Here is a 20082-nt window from a genome sequence, read left to right on the forward strand (position 1 = left end):
CGGCGTCTTAGGGAGCACGGAACATTCCAGCCTATGACTTGCAACTGGGGAAGACCTAGAATGACGAGGACACCTGCAATGCATGAGGCAATTCTTCGTGCAGTTGACGATAACCCTAATTTCAGCATCAGAGAAGTTGCTGCTGTACAAGTTAACGTCGACCACCTTACTGTATGGAGAGTGCTACGGGAGAATCAGTTGTTTCCATACCATGTACTGCGTGTGCAGGCACTATCAGCAGCTGATTGGCCTCCACGGGTACACTTCTGCGAATGGTTCATCCAACAATGTGTCAATCCTAATTTCAATGCAAATGTTCTCTTTATGGATGAGGCTTCATTCCAATGTGATCAAATTGTAAATTTTCACAATCAACATGTGTGGGCTGACGAGAATCCGCACGCAATTGTGCAATCACGTCATCAACACAGATTTTCTGTGAACGTTTGGGCAAGCATTGTTGGTGATGTGTTGATTGGGCCCCATGTTCTTCCGCCTATGCTCAATGGAGCATGTTATCATGATTTCATACGGGATACTCTACCTGTGCGGCTAGAACATGTGCCTTTAAAAGTACGACACATGTGGTTCATGCATGATGGAGCTCCTACACATTTCAGTCAAAGTGTTCGTATGCTTCTCAACAACAGATTCGGTCATCGATGGTTTGTAGAGGTGGACCAACTCCGTGGTCTCCTCGCTCTCCTGGCCTAAACCCTCTCGACTTTCATTTACGGGGGCATTTGAAAGCTCTTGACTGCGCAACCCCGGTACCAAATGTAGAGACTCTTCGTGCTCATATTGTGGACAGCTGTGATACAAAATGCCATTCTACAGGGCTGCATCAGCGCATCAGGGATTCCATGCGACAGAAGGTGGATGCATGTATCCTCGCTAACGGAGGACATTTTGAACATTTCCTGTAACAAAGTGTTTGAAGTCACGTTGGTACGTTCTGTTGCTGTGTGTTTCCATTCCGTGATTAATGTGATTTGAAGAGAAGTAATAAAATGAGCTCTAACATGGAAAGTAAGCGTTTCCGGACATGTCCACATAACATCTTTTCTTTCTTTGTGTGTGAGGAATGTTTCCTGAAAGTTTGGCCGTATCTTTTTGTAACACCCTGTATACATAGGAAAACATCAAACACTGTTTAGAGGGCCATTCATATTGTCTTTTTACTTTATCCTTTGTTTCTTTTAAGCGCAACGTCCAAAATCTTTTTTCCTTCTATACAGCTGACCGTTACTCCATTGAAACAATGTTCGTTAAAAAACATTTTTTTCTCTTTATATTATTATTTTTGCGGAATGTAGGCTATTTCTGTGTCGAAGTACTGTAAAACTGAAATAATCGTTTGCTTTCAGGTATTCGGTATCTCTTCTGTGAGAATATTCATTGGCAAAGTATCATTTCCACTTAACGCTCAATGCATCACAAAGTCGGCAAATGGCAAGACTGTGCCCAGTTTCTGCACATATGCACTCTTTAATTTACTCAGGATTTTAAACTATATACTCCACACAATCAATCTCTCACTGACATTATGGACCCTTGTGCAACATGGCTAGCACTTAAAGCACTGAATTCTCTCTCTGTGATAATGTACCTGTACACACATCTGTTAACAGTTTCTCTTCATAAAGTACAACTAACAGATCAATTGGGGGATACTCAAGAGCAAAGAAATAATACCAGTCAAAACAAACTGCTGTTGTTGCTGAATCTAATATATTTTTTAGTAAGTCTGGAAAAATGCTGGCTATGAACAGACATAGGTGGCAATTATGATGGGATCCAAACTGACTATCAGTAGAATTTTTTTAAGTCACAGAAATATCAGTTACTCCCCAAATACCAAATTCCTTAAAATTTCTGTTTAGCATACTTCAAAACTAAATTTTCAACTAGGACAAAATAGGCTTCAATCGATCCAGCCATTAATTGCACTAAAATAATGTTAATAGATATCCCTTCACTTCTTTTCATTAAAGCCTAATTTCATACAAAAGAAGCACCTGAACATCTTTTGAGCATTGAAGTGACAATTAGAGAAGGTAATTTTCTGCCCCCACCCCCCCCCCCCCCCCCCCCCACACACACACCCCTTTTGTTCACTGAACAATTTTCCATCAAAATACTCACCATTGGCAGAAGCATGTTGCCAGCCTTGTTTATTCACTTGTGACTGGGACGATGTAGATGCAGAGCCTGAAGACAATGGAGAATTTGAAGATGCACATACAGAACTCTGTGTGCTACGAGGTGGTGAGGATCCCGGTTTTCTGGACAGAATTCAAAGAATAATATTATTATTGCAGAATACACCATTGATGTGCAAGGACGAAATTCTAACTAATGCACAAGATTAATTATTGAATCAGTTCCACCACTGAAGAAATAAATGCTGAATCCTGGTTTACACACCTGGTGTAACAGAATAGTGGCTAGTACCAAGTCAACTTAATGTTTATTGTATTATATTATTTTAAGGAGAACTATTACTGGGTAGTTTGTTGAAATGAAACTTTCTCACAAAATCCTCCAGCACTGCTGAACTGGACCAACACTCTACTATCAGGGATCATCTGACCACTGTCTCCAATTCTAGTACCAAGTTTCATTTCAGCCAGCTACCTGTTGAGTTTTTTTTTTTTTTTAAATAAACAGAACTTTAATATTTCTTACCCGGAACATGGCCTAGACCGGGCCACATCTGGACCGACCTGCCCTTTTTTAGTTTGAGACTGTCTGTAGCGAGTGTTATGCTGATTACTGACTAACATTCTTCTTTTTTTTCCTTTCCTTCTATTCCCGTGTGGAAGCTTAGGATCTCTTGAGTTTTCCTGATCTGTGTGCCACTGAGTATGAAGCTGATCCCAGAGTACCCTTAGCACACAAGGGAAATAATTAGGAATTGAGAGGAAGCAGCTGTGGCCTCTGAATATGGTACAATGCTAGTATTGAAATGGAATGAAGAGGAAGCCACAAAGTAAAGCAAAGCAAAAGCACAGTAAGCAAAGGTCAGAAAAAATCCAAAAATCCCCCAAAAAACCACACCCAAGGTAGTTAATATTTTAACTTACAATAATCATTGTCCACAATAACCAAGATAGGAAATGTGTGGTCACTAGACAACACAAACTAAAGCCGTGACAGATTAGTTTAAAATATAACATGCTCAGAACCATTATTAATGTATTTTCCCAATTCAAAATCAGTCTTAACTGTACATGCACAATAATCACATTTACTTTACAAGTTTCATCTTAGTTCACTTATGATAAATATAAATATATTGTTGTGTCTTCTCCCATCCCATTCTTTTAAACTAATGGCTATCATGAACTTGAAGAATGTACAAATTGGGAAAATAGGTCTGAAATATTCTTTGCAGATCTGACACAGTTTATGCCTGTAGAGCAACTACGAGTAACTTGGAAATCAATGAAGTACATAACTGATGGTGAATCTACAACTCACTTTTAACTTATCTAATCTATGCAAATATATATCATCCTATTAACGTTCTATAATGACAATGTTATGAAAAGGATAGATTTCTACTCACCATATAGAGGAAATGTTGAGCCGCAGATTCACACAACAAAAAGATTGCTAAATAGCAAGCTTTTGGCTTTGGAAGTCTTTTTGTTGTGTGTGCCTGCGATTCAACATCTCCACTATATGGTGAGTAGCAATTGGATTTTCCACTGTTTTACTATTAACATTCTTTCTTCTGATAACAGGATTAACCACAAAGTAGCCTGCTCATACTTTGGACAAGATAGTCAATTTTTACCTTAAATTTATTTTTACTGTATGTTATTTTTCGATTAAGCCACCAATGTGTACAGCTAACCTCCAGTAATTTCAATCCATGTTTCTCCCATTGCTCATTGCTGCTATAAAACCATTAACACTAAAATAATTTATTTTAACTCATTCATGAGTTAATAAAATTATGTCACTTCAACAACAAAGACACTGATCTCCCATTTCACGAGAGGAAATACAATAATATTATAATGTGATAAAAATCTGATACATCAGCTAAAAATGAAAATATGTATATTGACAAAAACATTTTCTTTGTATAACCCATACAACAATTTATGATTTTCTTTGTACTTCCAAGCATTCCACATAATTTTTAATTCAGAAACTGTATTTTGTTACATTTGTTTGAGAATTGTATTTAGTGTCATTCTTTGCAATATTACAGAACTACAATAAACATCAGTTACAAAAGTTTGAACCTCAAACACTGACATGTAAGTGTAATAACTATTAGTAGCCTTAGAGGCACTTCATATATAACATCAAACTTTGTTATCTATCATATTATTTCTAAAAGCATAATGAATGCTCAGCACTCTGTTAAGTAGTAATACAGAGAAGCATACTACACACCAAAGTTACTGCACAGACATGGAACTGGACCCACAACCAAACATTAGTTTAGGCTACAGCAGCAACATGCTTCATGTATATTCTGAATCCAACAGATGTACAAAGAGACTAATGGAAAAAAGCTTTCAGAGCTAGCAACACTGCAAATGAAAATTCCATACACGAAAGTTTTTGCAAAGGTTTGCAAAGGTTTGATTCTACAATGCAGACAAAATTTGGCTTCTTTCTTTTTATGTATAGATTTGAAAACTGCCAAGAAAGCAAGCAATTATTCAGAGCAAACTCATGTTTTCTTGGGAGTTATTATTTCAAGTACAAGAATGCATGTTCAGATTGTCACAGAACAAGTAAAGCATGTACACGATAATTATCAGCCACTGCAAAATCAACAATAGAGGAAACATTCATAAGCAATATGATTTCAAGGCACTCAGTGATGTGGTTGTTGCTACTCTTTGATAAAATAATGGTAAATAGTGTAACAAGTTACATTTATGTTTTTGAAACCTTTCATGTGAATATAATACAAACACACAACCCACAAATAGATACTGCAACAAATTCTATCCAAATTAAATTGAAGTTCAGCAGGATAAAAGTGACTACAGTGATAAAGAGGGGAAAAGATTACCCATTTCAGAATACCAGGTAACATAAGCAACACAATATGCACCATAAAATACACATATTTACAGCCACAAAAATCAAGCATATTGCACTCACACCCAGAAAAAGAAGCAGAAGTAAATTAAACTGAATATAACCAGTAAAATACAAGACTTGGAATGGAGAAGGAACTGGGTTGGCTACAAGATCTTACAAATCATGCCACACAATAATAAAGAGAAAGTGAAAGATAAGAATTTAATGATTTCCTTATAAGCTAGATTAAAGAGAACTGCAATAACGTCTTCAAAAGTAAAAGGTCTTTCATTAAAGGCAATACATTTTTAAAATGTAACCTTTTTTTGCACTTCTAAGTGTGAAGATACCCATTGCAACCTGCAATTCCACCACAGCGACTTGTGCATCCCGAACATTTACAAGTCATTAAATATTTTTACCGAAGTGACAGCTCAGTTGTGGGTGCTCATTGCTGATTCACCAGAGAATTGATCATCGAAGTTTCTCTGTTCAGGCTCTACACCATACTGTGAGCAAGCCTGAGTGAGATTTCACTCTACACGACCAGAAGCCACCAATGTGAAGCATGAAGTGAGGACAATATCACAGCAGTAGTGGCCAGTGTTGAGGAAGAGCTGAATGTGTCTGTTTTAAGACGATCTCAATAAATGTGGCTATCTGAGACATCAACTGGGCAAATCCTGCTAAAGGATTTGGGTCTGCAACCATAAAAAGTTAACTGACTCAAGAGTTGAAGCCAAACAATCACAGATTGTATCATGAGTTCACTGTTTGAGCACTGCAGAAGTTGGAAGATGATCCTGATTTCTGTGGAAAAATCATTGTGTCAGACAAGGCGCATTTTTATCTTAGTGGCTTCATCTATATGCAAAATTCTCACTAAAGGAGTGAGAAGAATCCACAAGTGATTCACGAGACGAGATTGCATTTAGGAAAACACCCTGTGTCGTACAATTTATGATTTGGCAATGTCATTTGGCCTTATTTCTTTCGAGATGAAGGAAGAACCATTATCATCAATGGCAACAACTACAGATCCATGTTACGCAAATTTCTATGGCTAGAAATTTTGTATAACATGGATCTGTAGCAGTTGGCTGATGAATGTTTATCTCAAAATCTTCAAAAGTTTGTGCCTTGTCAGCATAGACCTGTCATCACACCTGTGATGACCAATTCACAGGTACCCATCTTGAAATGATCCATTCACCAGACTTCTCCCTCAACAAATGAAGTGTAGCATCAGCTATGTGGCATGTAGTGCCATCCTGGTGAAATCACATTTTCAATATATGTGGTCTCACATTCTACGGCTAGAACGTGAGACACATATATTTTTCTTTCAAATTTTAAAAAGTATCACTCTGAGTGAAAGACCCTTTATATACATAAAATGTTACAGCAAGTTAAAATAACCAAGGTACCAAAGAGTCTATGGGAACAACACAATAGCTCTGTAATTTGTAACATACTACAATTACAACCTCTGTGTAGTAAAGAGACAGGACCGAGGAAGTGGATATCTGAAGTAATTCTTAAGATTCTGTGTGATATAAACATACTGGAAGAAGAGTATACCTGCACCCCTTTCCAATGGAGGCACTACAGACAACTTCCAGCTATACTTATGAAACAAATTCTCCTGTAATACTTTATGTTTTTCATGGCTAAATTAATGTGAATGGATCACACTGGAAACAGTGGCCACAAGTGTGTATAGTCTGGGACTTAAGAGAAATTATCAAAAGCAACAAACTCTGAAGTCAAGCTTAAAAATCCTGAAAACTGACACTAATTCCAGTTTCGTTCTGTACTGTTCCTGCCCTTAAACCAGGCACAATAACTGACTTATTGTTAATGGGAACTGAAACACAGGTAAAGAATACTATTGGGCACACATTGCAGAGCACACAGTGAGAGAAATTTTCGAAGGACTATTAAGAGGCTTCTTGCATCGCATCTATTGACATCATACAACTTCATGGCACAAAGCTACTAATTAATGGCATATTGACTGTTGGCTTTTGTGTTGGGATCTTCAACTGATGGTTGATTTTGCGATTTTTCTGATATTTGACCACAACATTGATTGAAGATCCTGAGATGAAACCTGACAGGTTTAAGTCAACAAGTGGCCATGGTAGCCTCAACAATTTTTCACAACTAATTTATTGTTTTGTGCACAGCTTATTACAATAGCTTACATAATCCTGCCATAAGTTACTATTCCACAGAGCTGAATACATATTAATAGTTATCACAACAATCTCCCAAACAATGGTATCAATATGAGTGTGTACTGAAGGTTTCAACTGCATTTACTGCAACCCTTTATATTAACTAACCTATGTTGTAAAGGAGGATGAGTTGTGAAAATTTTAGACAGGTTCCTGATACATATTCAGTGAGAGTATGTACATGACAAAAGTGCAAAGCACTGCCCCCAATAATAATAAATATTTGTGCTGCAGATAGCATTTCGAAAGTTGGAGTAGTTTTATCTAACTTTCACAATATGGATCTTATGAAGCGTCACACTTCCTTTTGCCTCACTAAGTCATGCATTACTTATGGAACTGCTGTATCTTTCTCACTAAAATTCATTAATATATTCTACAGATAAATCTAGCAATTATTAAATACACCGTCAAACAATCTCTGAATTCTGAATCAGTAATTTCATACAAAAACATGATAGGTTGCTTCTACTGCGGCAGTTATCAGGAATGAAATAATTTTTTAGTGCTCAAATGATTTCTTTGTGAAACTGATCATAGTGGAAAACACTTCACCATATATGTACAATCACATGCCAGAGTGAAAATAGCAGCCAACTGTTTACATTATTTTGGTAAAAAATCACATTCATAATGGCAACTGTTTTACAAACAGCCAAGAGAGCAAAACTAAAATGTTGCTGCAAGAGAATTATTGAAGATTAATATACCGTTGATATCAGTCATTAAGGATAGAGCACTAGTTCTGTTGAGGAAGGTGAGAAGTAAAAAGTCTTAATTATTTTTAATGAATCCTACCAAAATTTACAAGATTTAATTTACAGAAACCACAGAAAACCTAAATATGAGGCCAGCCCCTCACTCACAGAGCCAATCAATGCATTTTTTCGAAAATTCCATGCTGACGCTATTTGTGCAAATGCACTTTAGCAAGCAAATGATAAAAATAGATGGACAATATGGCAATAAACTGTAGAATTCTAAGCTAGCAGTCATTTCAGCAGGAATATTTGAACCTTCATTTTTAAATTGGTCAGAGCAGAAAACAGTTTAGTGAATATAAAAAGAAAATCAACGATGACTATCGGTCTAAACATAAAATCTCCTCGCATTTATGACTACATGGGGAAAAAAGCTTCACATGGGAAATAAAAAAGGATCTTGAGTACCAAAAATTACTAAAACAACAAAAAATTGAGGGGGAGGGAGGGAGTTTGGGTAATGTGAGAATTGAGACCCTGAATCAACTGAAGGCATTATCAGATTGCTAATAAGAAACAGATTTACCTGATATTGGCAAAGATAAGGATTTGACTCCAGGTCTGGCACACAGTTGTCAGGAAGGTCCATCTTAGAAAAGTAGAGTTCATCAAAGTGTGTAGCTACTATCCTACTCTAATTCTTCATGAAACATTGGAACTCACAGACAAGTTAAACATGATCAATATCCATCTATTACTGTAACTACCTGCATTTTGGCCAGAAAACTGTTATGACCTAAGTCTAACAGCTTTGACCAGTGTGTTCCATCTTGAGTGTCCAAGCACAAGCAGCAGCGTGGTTATGTGCAGAAGTGGACAAAATGCTCATGCACAGGCTGTCAGGCAGCTAGGCTATAGCCTTCATAACCAATGGCTCAGTCAAGACCCTAGAGGGGTGGGCAAATGGCTCATGGACACGACAGAATCAAATGTGAACTTGGTGCAATAAGGTCCCATAGTGGGTAACCTGGCCCTCCTGCACCTACCCGTTGCTGAGCTGTCAGGCACCCTTGCTTCATGGGGACAGCACTGGAACAGCCTCATTTAGACTTAACACAGTCATTAAGAAGCAACTCCTAAGCACTGATGAACCAGTACCAGTACACAAAATGAAAGAGGTGGTAACATGGCCTGATTCCCCACTCAAAGTTAGGCCCTAGTGGAGATGATATGCAACTGTCTAATTGCAACACATTTATTGAGTATATCTATAAAGTTTGAATGATTGTAATGAACACTTTGGAAAATATGTGTGTGTGTGTGTGTGTGTGTGTGTGTGTGTTTTAATAGAAATGACACTGGATGCCACCAAATCATCTATCTCTCTCCCTGTGTGCCAAGGGGATCACTGAAGTTTCTACCAACACAAAGTTGGTTCATTAACATTGTCCTCAACTTAGAACTTTGTTTTGAATAAACTATGCTTTAATCTCTTGAGTAGAAAGATATACTACTATCTCTACCCTTCCTGAATACCACATCATAGTGACTAAAATATGTTCCAGTATAAAGATTTAATCCGACTAACATGAACTGAACTGCAAAACATACACAAGTAAGATAAAATAATCCTTTAATATACTGAAGTCATTTTAAGACAAGCTTCTATATCTGTTACTATTATGCGTCTTATAAGTGCCGTTAAACTGCAGCAACACAAAAGCATATTGGAGATGGTATCTTTTTACTCTTTAATGTAGTTTTTCTCAACCTTTCAGCATTCGTGACTCAATTTTCAACCATAATTTTCATCCTCCTCCCTCCCCCCCCCCCCCCCCCCCCCCCCACCTCATTCCTCATACGATAACAATATACATGTGCCGAGTATACTGATGCTAAAGCTATGAAAGTTACAAACCTTACAAATTAAAAAGAGTTACTAAATTTATTGTTATTTCACAACACCCATCTGGTACACCGAAAAAACCAGACTTGATGGCCATTTACTCCTCTCTGTCTTAAAGGTAGCACGCAAAAATACTCCCGAAGGTCTCCCAACTGCCGAAGAAGAAATCTTCATAGACTTCACGGCAAGTGGTGAAATCAAAAGACAATTTAGGAAGAAATCTTTCTTTTAATTTTGGGCTGGCATGGATGATTATCTTCTGCATTGGAAACAAGAGCATTTCTTATGCTATTTTCAACATCCTACCTTTGCAAAATTGGATTTTTTGCATTGACTGCTTTCAAGACAAAAGACAAATTTCAGCTAAACATAGACAATGAACTTACACTGTCTATTTCTAATATCAAACCCTCTTTCACAAATCTTTGCTCAGCAGGCCAGGCCCAAGGGAGTCACTGACAGTTAGTAAAGTTATTTTTAATTTAGTACTGAAATGTTAATTATTAAACTATTTTGTGGTTCTGACACAATTCTATTTTCTTTTCCATAACCTGCCCTCCCCCGTGTGTGTGTGTGTGTGTGTGTGTGTGTGTGTGTGTGTGTGTGTGTGTGTGTGTGTAGGGAAGGGGGGGCTGGAGGGAGCAGCACCCTGCAGATTGAGAACTACTACTTTCGTGGTTAAATGGAGGGAAACAAGAGACCAGCTGATAAAAGTGTCTCTCTCTGTTGGGTGTGTCTGAGAAGTGCAACTACACTAGTTCTAGCATGCAACTTTAACTTGTCACACATGTTCAAAAGCACATTAATTAAAAATATAGAACCACAAATATTTTGGCTACTTTCCTTACAGGTCAACTTGCATGGTATCCCTGAAATTAAACATGGGAAAGTCATTGACCCAGGGGTCACTGGTAAATAACCAAACCATTCTAAAACAGATTCATTCATTTTCCATTTCAACTCCTCATTCACTGATGGCCTTTTATACACTAGCACTATTGCATTTCTAATAATCCACTCTCACTGAAAACCAGAGAGCTCTTCTAGTTTGTTTCACACATGTCAAACCACTGTGTGGACGGAGGAGGAGGAGGAGGAGGAGGAGATTAGTGTTTAACGCCCTGTCAACAATGAGTTTATTAGGGATGGAGTGTAAGCTCAGATGGGGAAAGAATGGAAAAGGAAATCACCTGAGCCCTTTCACAGAAACCATCCCGGCATTTGCCTTATGTGATTTCAGGAAATCACAGAAAACCTAAATCTGGATGGCCTGACATTGGTTTGAACTATCATCCTTCAAATTTCGAGTTCCATGTGCTAACCTGTGTGGACAAAAATTTAACACACTATCTAATGTTGCTGTCATCTCAGATGAGAGCAAGAGTTTCAAAATGTAGATGTTAGAAATATTTTAAGAGTTATTGGTATATTTGCAATTTCTTTATTGCAGTCCTTTGTTATTGCATACTATCAGTACTGTTGTCTATTACAGTGGGTTTGTTCAATGGTCTCAAACAACATACTCCAAAAACATTTTGCATGATCCAGAAGTGTAGCAAGTTGAAACTCTCTAAAGTGTGTGACATGCTAATGTATATGCATCCAACAATGAAAAGCATAGTGAATGAACTGAAAAAATCAGTTTTTGATATCAAAAGTAAGTTGCTCAAAAACTAATTCTAGATGATGTAGATAATATATCAAGTAATTAAATTCACTTTTTTGTGTAAAACTTTTCTAGTGATCTGCATTTGTTGTTTTCCTCCATCCATCATGTTCTGGTTACCTAAGAAACTATTTCTCAGTGGTCAAACACAGTTCATGCCTTACAAAGACAGGAAATGCATTTAACCACATCTAAATTTCTAACATTTACAAACTGCCTGTGCTATGCAAGTAGGAAGTGGTTTATGAGTTTAACATTCTGTTACTGGTGTGGTTATTGGATACAGAGTACTCCAGCAATTGGAAAAGACTGAGGAACCATTCTAGAATTTACATGATATGACTTCGGGAAAACACACAAATATAAATCTAGATGGCCAGGTGGGGCTGGGAACACCATTACTGAACAGCAGCCCAGTGTCTTAATAGTGTGCTACATTTACCTAATAGGGTTGACTTCCTAAGCAGCCTGGTTGATGATGTTGGCTGCTGATGCTAAGGTTCTGGGTCTGATTATCACTGACTACCTCAAGAGGTTTTTGGGGTGGATAGCTATGGAACAGAATTTATTGAGCCTTATGAAACAATGTGAAAAAGCCCTCAAATAAATAACGCACTGACATGACATGTACACTGCGGGGGGAGGGGAGGGGAGTATCTTGAAAGGCAACATTAATTTTGATCGGATGATGGCATATGCCACCACTAGTACTTGGTGTACTGAGAATTGTTTCAACGTTGTCCACCAACAAATAGCATAGTGACGATCTGTCTCTACCCTTTAACAGGGGATGAGTGTGGTGTAAACATGTGAAGCACGTGGGCAACCACACTATGGAGACACACTTGTGCTTTCTGCAGCCAAATGAGCAAGTTTGAAAGGGGTCAAATTGTGGCCTTCCAAGTGGTGGGATGGCAGTTTTGAAGAATTGCAAGACAAATTGGATGTGCTGCATCAGCTGTTCAATGATGCTGATATCAGTGGTCATGTGAACATTCTCTCACTAGAAAACGAGGTTCTGGACATTCAAGAAGCACAGACACCCGCCAGTCAGGGTATTGTACGGTTAGATGTGGTAGAACATGCAACTACCACAGCACACATAAGAGAACTTGTGACCCCCCAGACATGTCAACATGACTATTTTCAGCTCATCTTCCACTCACGCCACAGCATTGACGTGCATGGCTCAACTGATGCCGTCAGAGGATCACTTGGAAGATGGAATGCTGCACTGAAAGCAATGAAAGGAGGAGGAGGAGGAGGAGATTAGTGTTTAAAGTCCAGTCGACAACGAGGTCATTAAAGACGGAGCGCAAGCTGGGGTGAGGGAAGTATGGGGAAGGAAATCGGCCGTGCCCTTTCAAAGGAACCATCCCGGCATTTGTCTGAAGTGATTTAGGGAAATCACGGAAAACCTAAATCAGGATGGCCGGAGACGGGATTGAACCGTCGTCCAGCATGCAAAGTATGGTCATTTGTGCATGTGACATAGATCTGGTGAGTGCTGTCTTGTAGACTGCATCGGATCAAGACAAAGCTACAACTCTTGTTCACTTTAAGTGTTTCTGGAGGGGATGTTAAGCAGCACTCAGTACATCCAGAATGTTGTTAGAGCCATTTTTTGCCATTCTTGCAACAGGAAGGTGATGTGTTGTGCTAACATGGTATACCCACCCACATGCTGTCCATTAAATGCAGCGCAATCTCCAGACCTGTCTCCAATTGAACGTGTGTGAGATATGAAGGGGCAAAAAGAGACTCATGCAGCTCGTCAACTAACAACTCTTACAGAACTACGTGAAAAGGTTGAGCAGGTGTCACACAACGTATCCCAGGGCAGTATTCACCATTTGTACTATCAACTGGATGCCAGAGACAGCACCAGGACCACTGCCTGTGGAGGCTACGACATGTATTAATATGGGCATTTCAGCATATTCATGTTGACATGTCTTTGGGTCAGAAGTTCTCTTATGTGTCCTGTGGTAGTTTTATGTTCTATCATGTCTAACCGTACAATACCCTGACTGGCGGGTGTCTGTACTACTTGAATGTCCAGAACCTCATTTTCTAGTGCGAGAATGTTCACATGCTAACTCAGAATTGCTTCTCCTATTGATCTGCAAATGTAATCATTTCATGTACTCCACATGCACTGTGACAACAATAAATATGCAGTGAATTAGAAACCTTTATGGGACTGTAAGTATTTTGGTTTTTTCCCCACAGCTGTGCAATATGCTGAAATGGGATCAAATACGTGTCAAATCGAAAGGCGTGCAATAAGCAGGGACACACAATATCTGTTGTACTTATTTGGTGCACCTTCTAGTATAGAACACAAGTGTATTAGCTGAAGTATTATGTTCAAGTTCTTATCTATGAGCCTAGCTATTACACAATACCATTACTACGTGGTACATTGTGATCTTTATTAATTCCACTTTTGCAGTCCACCCAATATTTTCTGCTGGTGAATAAAAAAACTGAAAGATCTGTACTGAATGCATTTTTAATGCGAATTTCGTAAGGTATGAATGGAGGAAGATTCCTGTGATATGCCAACAGTGAATTTTCTATCTTTAATGTGGAAACACTGGAAAAACAGTGCTACTGATAAAAAATAGTTGCCTGAAACAGTAACACAAAAAAATAGTTCAAATGGCTCTGAGCACTATGGTACTTAACATCTGAGGTCATCAGTCCCTTAGAACTTAGATCTACTTAAACCTAATGAACCTAAGGACATCACACACATCCATGCTCGAGGCAGGATTCGAACCTGAGACTGTAGCGGTAGCGCACTTCCAGACTGAAGTGCCTAGAACCGCTCAGCCACTCCGGCCGCCAAACAGCAATACAACTAAAGGCTGACCTTTAGTATGTATTTATTGCAACACTTACTATGCACATCACATTTTGTCTTCACACCAAGTGTGATCTCTAGTTAACATTATAAGAACGAGCAAAAGTTTATGGAATTGCCAATTGTGTGATCTCTAGTTAATGTTGCAAGAAAGAGCGAAAATGGAAAAACGGTTGGGACCTAAAATGAAAGTATTTACAAATCTTGAATATAATAGTAGATTATTGCGAGTGCATTATTAGAGTGTCATTAATGTTTGTAATGCTGTCTACACAAAAACTGTCACTGTTTCCTCTTTGTCCAAGACATTTCACCAGTTGGATTCATTTAATCAATCACTGAAATTTAGACATACTGTGACTGAATGGCATCACTACATATTTTCAGAACATCTGCTAAACAAAAAGACAATTATACAGTTTTCAATTTACGTAAACTGTGGAAATTGCAGGATGGAGATTACTGATAGTGTGGTGGGCAGGGCATTTGTATTATAACCAATGAAAGATGACGATGTCCTAATGGGTAGGAAAATTGTAAGTAAAAGATGGCATTCCAGTATCTGCAATGTCTATATCTGATAAAATCACGTGTAATTTTTCGTTTTGCTTTTTGTTTTAACTGAAGTTGTAACATGGTGTATAACCATAACTCTGTTTTTGGTGGTCCATGCAACAACAGTTTTTAAAGGTTTTTGTTGATCTTACTACTCAACATGAACATAAAATAATCTCAGTCACAAACTAAAATACATCCCATTTATCGCTTTGAAGTAAGTAGTGCAGAAACATGTTTTGAACCCTGACTGCCAGTTCAGACATTCTTATCTTAAAACTCTTCAGGATAGCCAATTATAACTTTTCCCAATAGAAACCTCCCATTAATGGTTTTCAATTATCTTAATATTAATCAATAATTTTTGGGTGGCATGCATTTCTAAATTAGTCTTTTAATAAAACTGGAAACATGAAAAATTTTATGAGCTACCAAGAAATAGTGTAAAGCACGCACGCACGCAAAATTACAGTGTATTATTTAAAACCTAATTTACTTAGGCGAATAAAAGTACCAAGAAGAGTCATGCAAGTTTGACTACACAACACAAAAATAGAAAGAACAAAACGCATGATAGAACTAAGTTGTTGTTATATGGAGCAACCTTCAATATGAAGCTTGAAAAATAGTTTATTTGCAGTTACATTAAACGAGACTCCAAAATATTAGCTATTTCAGGGTTTTTTCACCGCTTAATCTAACATGTTGCTCGCTGTGTGTTTTAGCAGGTGGTAGGAGCAATCAAAGGAGATACTATGCCATACATATGGAATTACGGCTGTGTCACCATTTCCTTCAGTACAATATGGTTGAGGAAAACAAATCCTTCTGTGGGATGAATTATCCCTGATGCCACAGATATGTGCAAGATGTTTTGATAATGTAGTGAAGGAAACAATAAAGCAGGAGAGGAGAAAAAATAAAAAAAGTAAAAACCTTTTGATGTGTGAAATAGTGGTCTAGGTACCAGTAATGTAACTTGGGCAGAGGAACTCTGCAGTGAGCGATATATGGACAAGAACCCACCTTTCCACTTTATTGCAATTGCTGTTCTGCTCAGTTAAATTCTCTATAGTTGAGTAGCATCTCTACCTTGTGGTACATTGTACTTGTATAAACCTTCAACTGAAGATGGTTGACTAAATGACTGGTATGCTATTTCTTTGTGTTTCCATTTGCTTACTGTCAACTCCAGCAAGTGGACAAGTTACATTATCACGTTTACCTTCACTGTGTGCTGGTACAGGGCAGTCAAAATCAATTTTGTGTTATATTTCAATAACATCATGTTTATATGAATAATCTCCCTTTGAAGCGTTCTACTCTGAGGTTGGTTTGCAGCAGTTTGCCATTCCCCCCCACTCACCCTTTCTGTCTGCCTTCTCCTTCATTTCCATGTACTTAGTGCATCCCATACCATTCATACTCTGCTACGTGTATGACATCCTTGGTCGTCCCCAGTGACTCCTTCCCTCTATAGCTCCTTCTGCTATCATTCCAGTGATATTGTGCCTTAAAGTGTCTCCTCTTCTTTGGATGTCTCTCCACACATTGTTCTTCAGCAATGCATACCATTACTTTAGTATTTTGCTTGTTTATTCTTATACCATATTGATTATGGAACATCTATTCCATTGTGCAGAGGACCTTCTGTACATCATCTTTCATCTCGGTTACTGCAGCAGTATCATTTGCATGAAGCAGCACATCTAGCTTCTGCTCCTTAATTTTGATTACCACCTCACCAGTTTCACGAACTTGATCTGTAGTTTCCTGGATGTAAGCACTGAATATGAGGTGAAAGAGCACATCCTAGTCTCATGCCTTTTCTAATTTTTGCTTCTTGTTCCTGATGAAAATTTCTAACTGCAACCATTTCGTTCTTGGGCCATTCTTGTTTGACCATCTAAGAAAAATTTGATATTTGTTAGCTGAAGTCCCTAATGTTCAGTGGACTAAAAAATATTTTTATTGTCTATCATTTAGAAATGGCAGCCATTTTTGTTTCAGGCCACATGTTTTTTTTTTTGCATCTGCAAGTGTCTGTATTTTTTTAATTATTGAATTATGGGTTGCCATAGGTCTTTCAAATAAAAAAGCATTAGTTTGGTATACTCTGGTCTGCAAATTAGAAATATTACCACCTACCTGAAGTATTGCTTAGTATGTTTTTAACAGCTCAAAGTTATTGGTTGCAAATTAAAAAACTCAATTTGTGAACAGTAGTTAGTTACATGTTACATGTTCCATGAATCATTTTGCACGACACATCATAATGATGTGGAACACATCATTTTACATTCACATCACAAATAATTTGTTCATATGGTTACATACTGAACATTTCTAATTTTTTTTAATACCAAAAGAAGGAAGATATATAGATAAGAGTCAGTAACTCTTACCCAGCACCTTGAACACATTACAGTAACACAAATTAATCTCCACAATAGAAGCAGTTGTCAAGGAGGAATTTCATCAGTTTGTTTTCAAATTTTACTTTGCTGTTTGTCAGACATTTTAGACTGAAGAGCCAAAGAAGCTAGTACACCTGCATAATATTGTGTAGGGCCTCTGCGAGCAAGCAGAAGGGCTGTAACACAAGATGGCACGGACTCTACTAATGTCTGAAGTAGTGCTGGAGGTAACTGATACCATGAATCTTGCAGGGCTGTCCATAAATCTGTAAGAGTATGAGGGGTTAGAGAGCTCTTCTGAACAGCACATTGCAAGGCATCACAGATATGCTCAATAATGTTCTTGTCCTGGGAGTCTGGTGGCCAGTGGAAGTGTTTAAACTTTGAAGACTGTTCCTGTAGCACTCTGCACCCAATTCTGGATGTGTGTGGTGTCACATTGTCCTGCAGGAATTACCCAAGTCTGCTGGAATGCACAATGGACATGAATGGATGCAGGTCATCAGAAACAATGCTTACATATGTGTCACCTGTCAGAGTAGTACCCTGCCATATCAGGAATCCCATATCACTCCCATATCACACTTTTTCCAGCCTCAGCGATGTCCGAGATTTTATGTCTTACCGGAGTCCTGATATTCACAGTACATTCATGAAATGGTCATAACGGAAAATCCCTACTTCATTGGTACCACGGAGATACTGTGTAACATCACTCGTGTGCTGACTGCAACACCACGTCCAAATTCACTTAAATTTTTATAAACTGCCACGGTAGCAATCTAACAACTACAACAGACACTTGTTGTCTTATATAGGCATTGCCGACTGCAGCACCATACTCTACCTGTTTACACGTGCCTACACCAGTTTCCTTGGCGCTTCAGTGTATATCAATGGGCAAGTTGTAACGAAGCAGGGTTGCCCACTGCTATCCTGCTTTGGTTTTACACTCCTTCAGTAACTTAGTTAAGCAATGAACTTTTACTTTTTATTTCATTTTCACTACTCAGATTCAGACTACAGATTCTGTGGCCTTCAGCTTCACAGAATTCAGAAATATTTTAAATAAAATTCCACTACTAAAATCTATTATTTCAGTACATTCTAATATCTATTCTGAAAGTAATGAGCTAATCAGTTTTATTGGAAATGCATACTATTAACAGTTATGGACAACGACGTATATTGTGCAATACATATTAAGTAAAATTTGGGTGAGCTAATAGATCAAATTCAGCTATAAGGCTGCATCCAAAAGAAAGCCTAAATTTTACTGATTCCAGCAAAGTGTTTAAATTAACCTAAAGACTGTTAGTTAAATAGATATTAAGACTTAAAATCTGTAGCCTGTATGACTTTCAGTGCCAATTGTGACCAAACTACTAATAATAATTCCGAGATCTGTTTTGATACTTTTGCTACCTTTATTTTTCTATGTAAAATGACTCGTCTCAACTTTGTAAGTGCATTAATTAAGAATTAAGTAAATTTGATTATGTAAAAATTATTGTTCAAAAGGGCTGCCATGGTTATAAGTCAGGAATTCCCACGGCGGATGCATAAGTTAGTTCCGCGTATTTAAATTGATATAGCTCACTCATGTTATTTAAATAATAAAACCCAATAGTTAACTTCAAAACCAGTTAGAAAGGATCATTTTAACCCAGGGAAATTATAAACTATAATATATTAAAAGAAATAGTCAAATATTCTAGCACTCGTCTATATAAGATCCGAGCTAGTGCATCTCTAGTTAGTTCTCGGTCAGATTCTCTTGGGGCAAAAGTGCGGCAAGTTGGTTAATTTTTCGGTAACTGTAATTGTGGACTTTGTTAAAGACTGGAAGTTTTTGACCTACCTATTGTGACAAGTGTAAGAGGCCTGGTCACATGAATATTGTGTGTGCGAGTGATAACAAATAAATCGCACTGTGGTTGGCATAAATGTTCAACAATGAATACAATCTTGGCTTTTGATTTTGGAAAACTTCACCTAGGATTCTGGCTTCTTAATTTCAGCGTGATTTAGGTGAGACGGACACAGCTACCGGGAAGACAATATTGAATAAACAAAGCAAGGTAGGTCGAGAACACTGCGCACTATCTACTGGGTGAGGAAATGTTTCAATACCGGTACATCCGGTTGTGACATGAACTTCAAGTGGTACTAATAAATAAGGACGTGTCCCGGCACGTTACCAAGTGATCAAAAATTTTTGTTGCAACATTGTGCACCCCTCTTTGTGCTAAAGACAATCTTAATGTGGAATAATGAATGTCATATTTCCTTCTGGTATTGTAATTATGTACATAATTGTTCCTTTTGAACTGTACTGGATTATTTACAATAAACTTCAAGATGGATTAAATATACTGAGTGTCAGTAGTCAGAATGCCCAACTGCTTAAACAGATGATTGTGGGTGAGCACCACACATTATTCTTACAGAATGTTTTTGAGGAACGAAGACTTATTTTCTTACAGATGAGTTACCCCAAAACATTATTCCACATGACATCATTGAATGAAAATATGCAAAATATGCCAACTTAGTGATTTGTCTTTCCTCAAGATTTGCAATGACTAAGTGCAAATGTGGCTGAAGTTTTCGGAGCTCCAAAATGTAGTTTTTCAATTTTATATTCTCGTCAAAGGAGGAGTTACTTCTCAG

The 20082-nt window shown here is 37.8% G+C and overlaps 1 protein-coding gene across 5 annotated transcripts in view; it reads right to left on the reverse strand.

Annotated features, from left to right (window-relative positions):
• Window positions 1–20082, reverse strand: part of LOC126297449 (alpha-protein kinase 1-like) — a 188400-nt gene that overhangs the window by 86034 nt on the left and 82284 nt on the right. For 4 of the 5 annotated variants that reach the window (XM_049988303.1, XM_049988305.1, XM_049988302.1 and 1 more), the window contains 2 exons: window positions 2689–2889; window positions 2146–2285 (listed from right to left, as the gene is read on the reverse strand). In XM_049988303.1, coding sequence (XP_049844260.1) covers window positions 2146–2285; window positions 2689–2889 — 341 coding nt within the window. The remainder of the gene's footprint in view (window positions 1–2145; window positions 2286–2688; window positions 2890–20082) is intronic. The other variant, XM_049988306.1, reaches the window with a different exon arrangement.

This window comes from Schistocerca gregaria, chromosome X (genome assembly GCF_023897955.1).
Source record: "Schistocerca gregaria isolate iqSchGreg1 chromosome X, iqSchGreg1.2, whole genome shotgun sequence".
Taxonomy (NCBI): domain Eukaryota; kingdom Metazoa; phylum Arthropoda; class Insecta; order Orthoptera; family Acrididae; genus Schistocerca; species Schistocerca gregaria.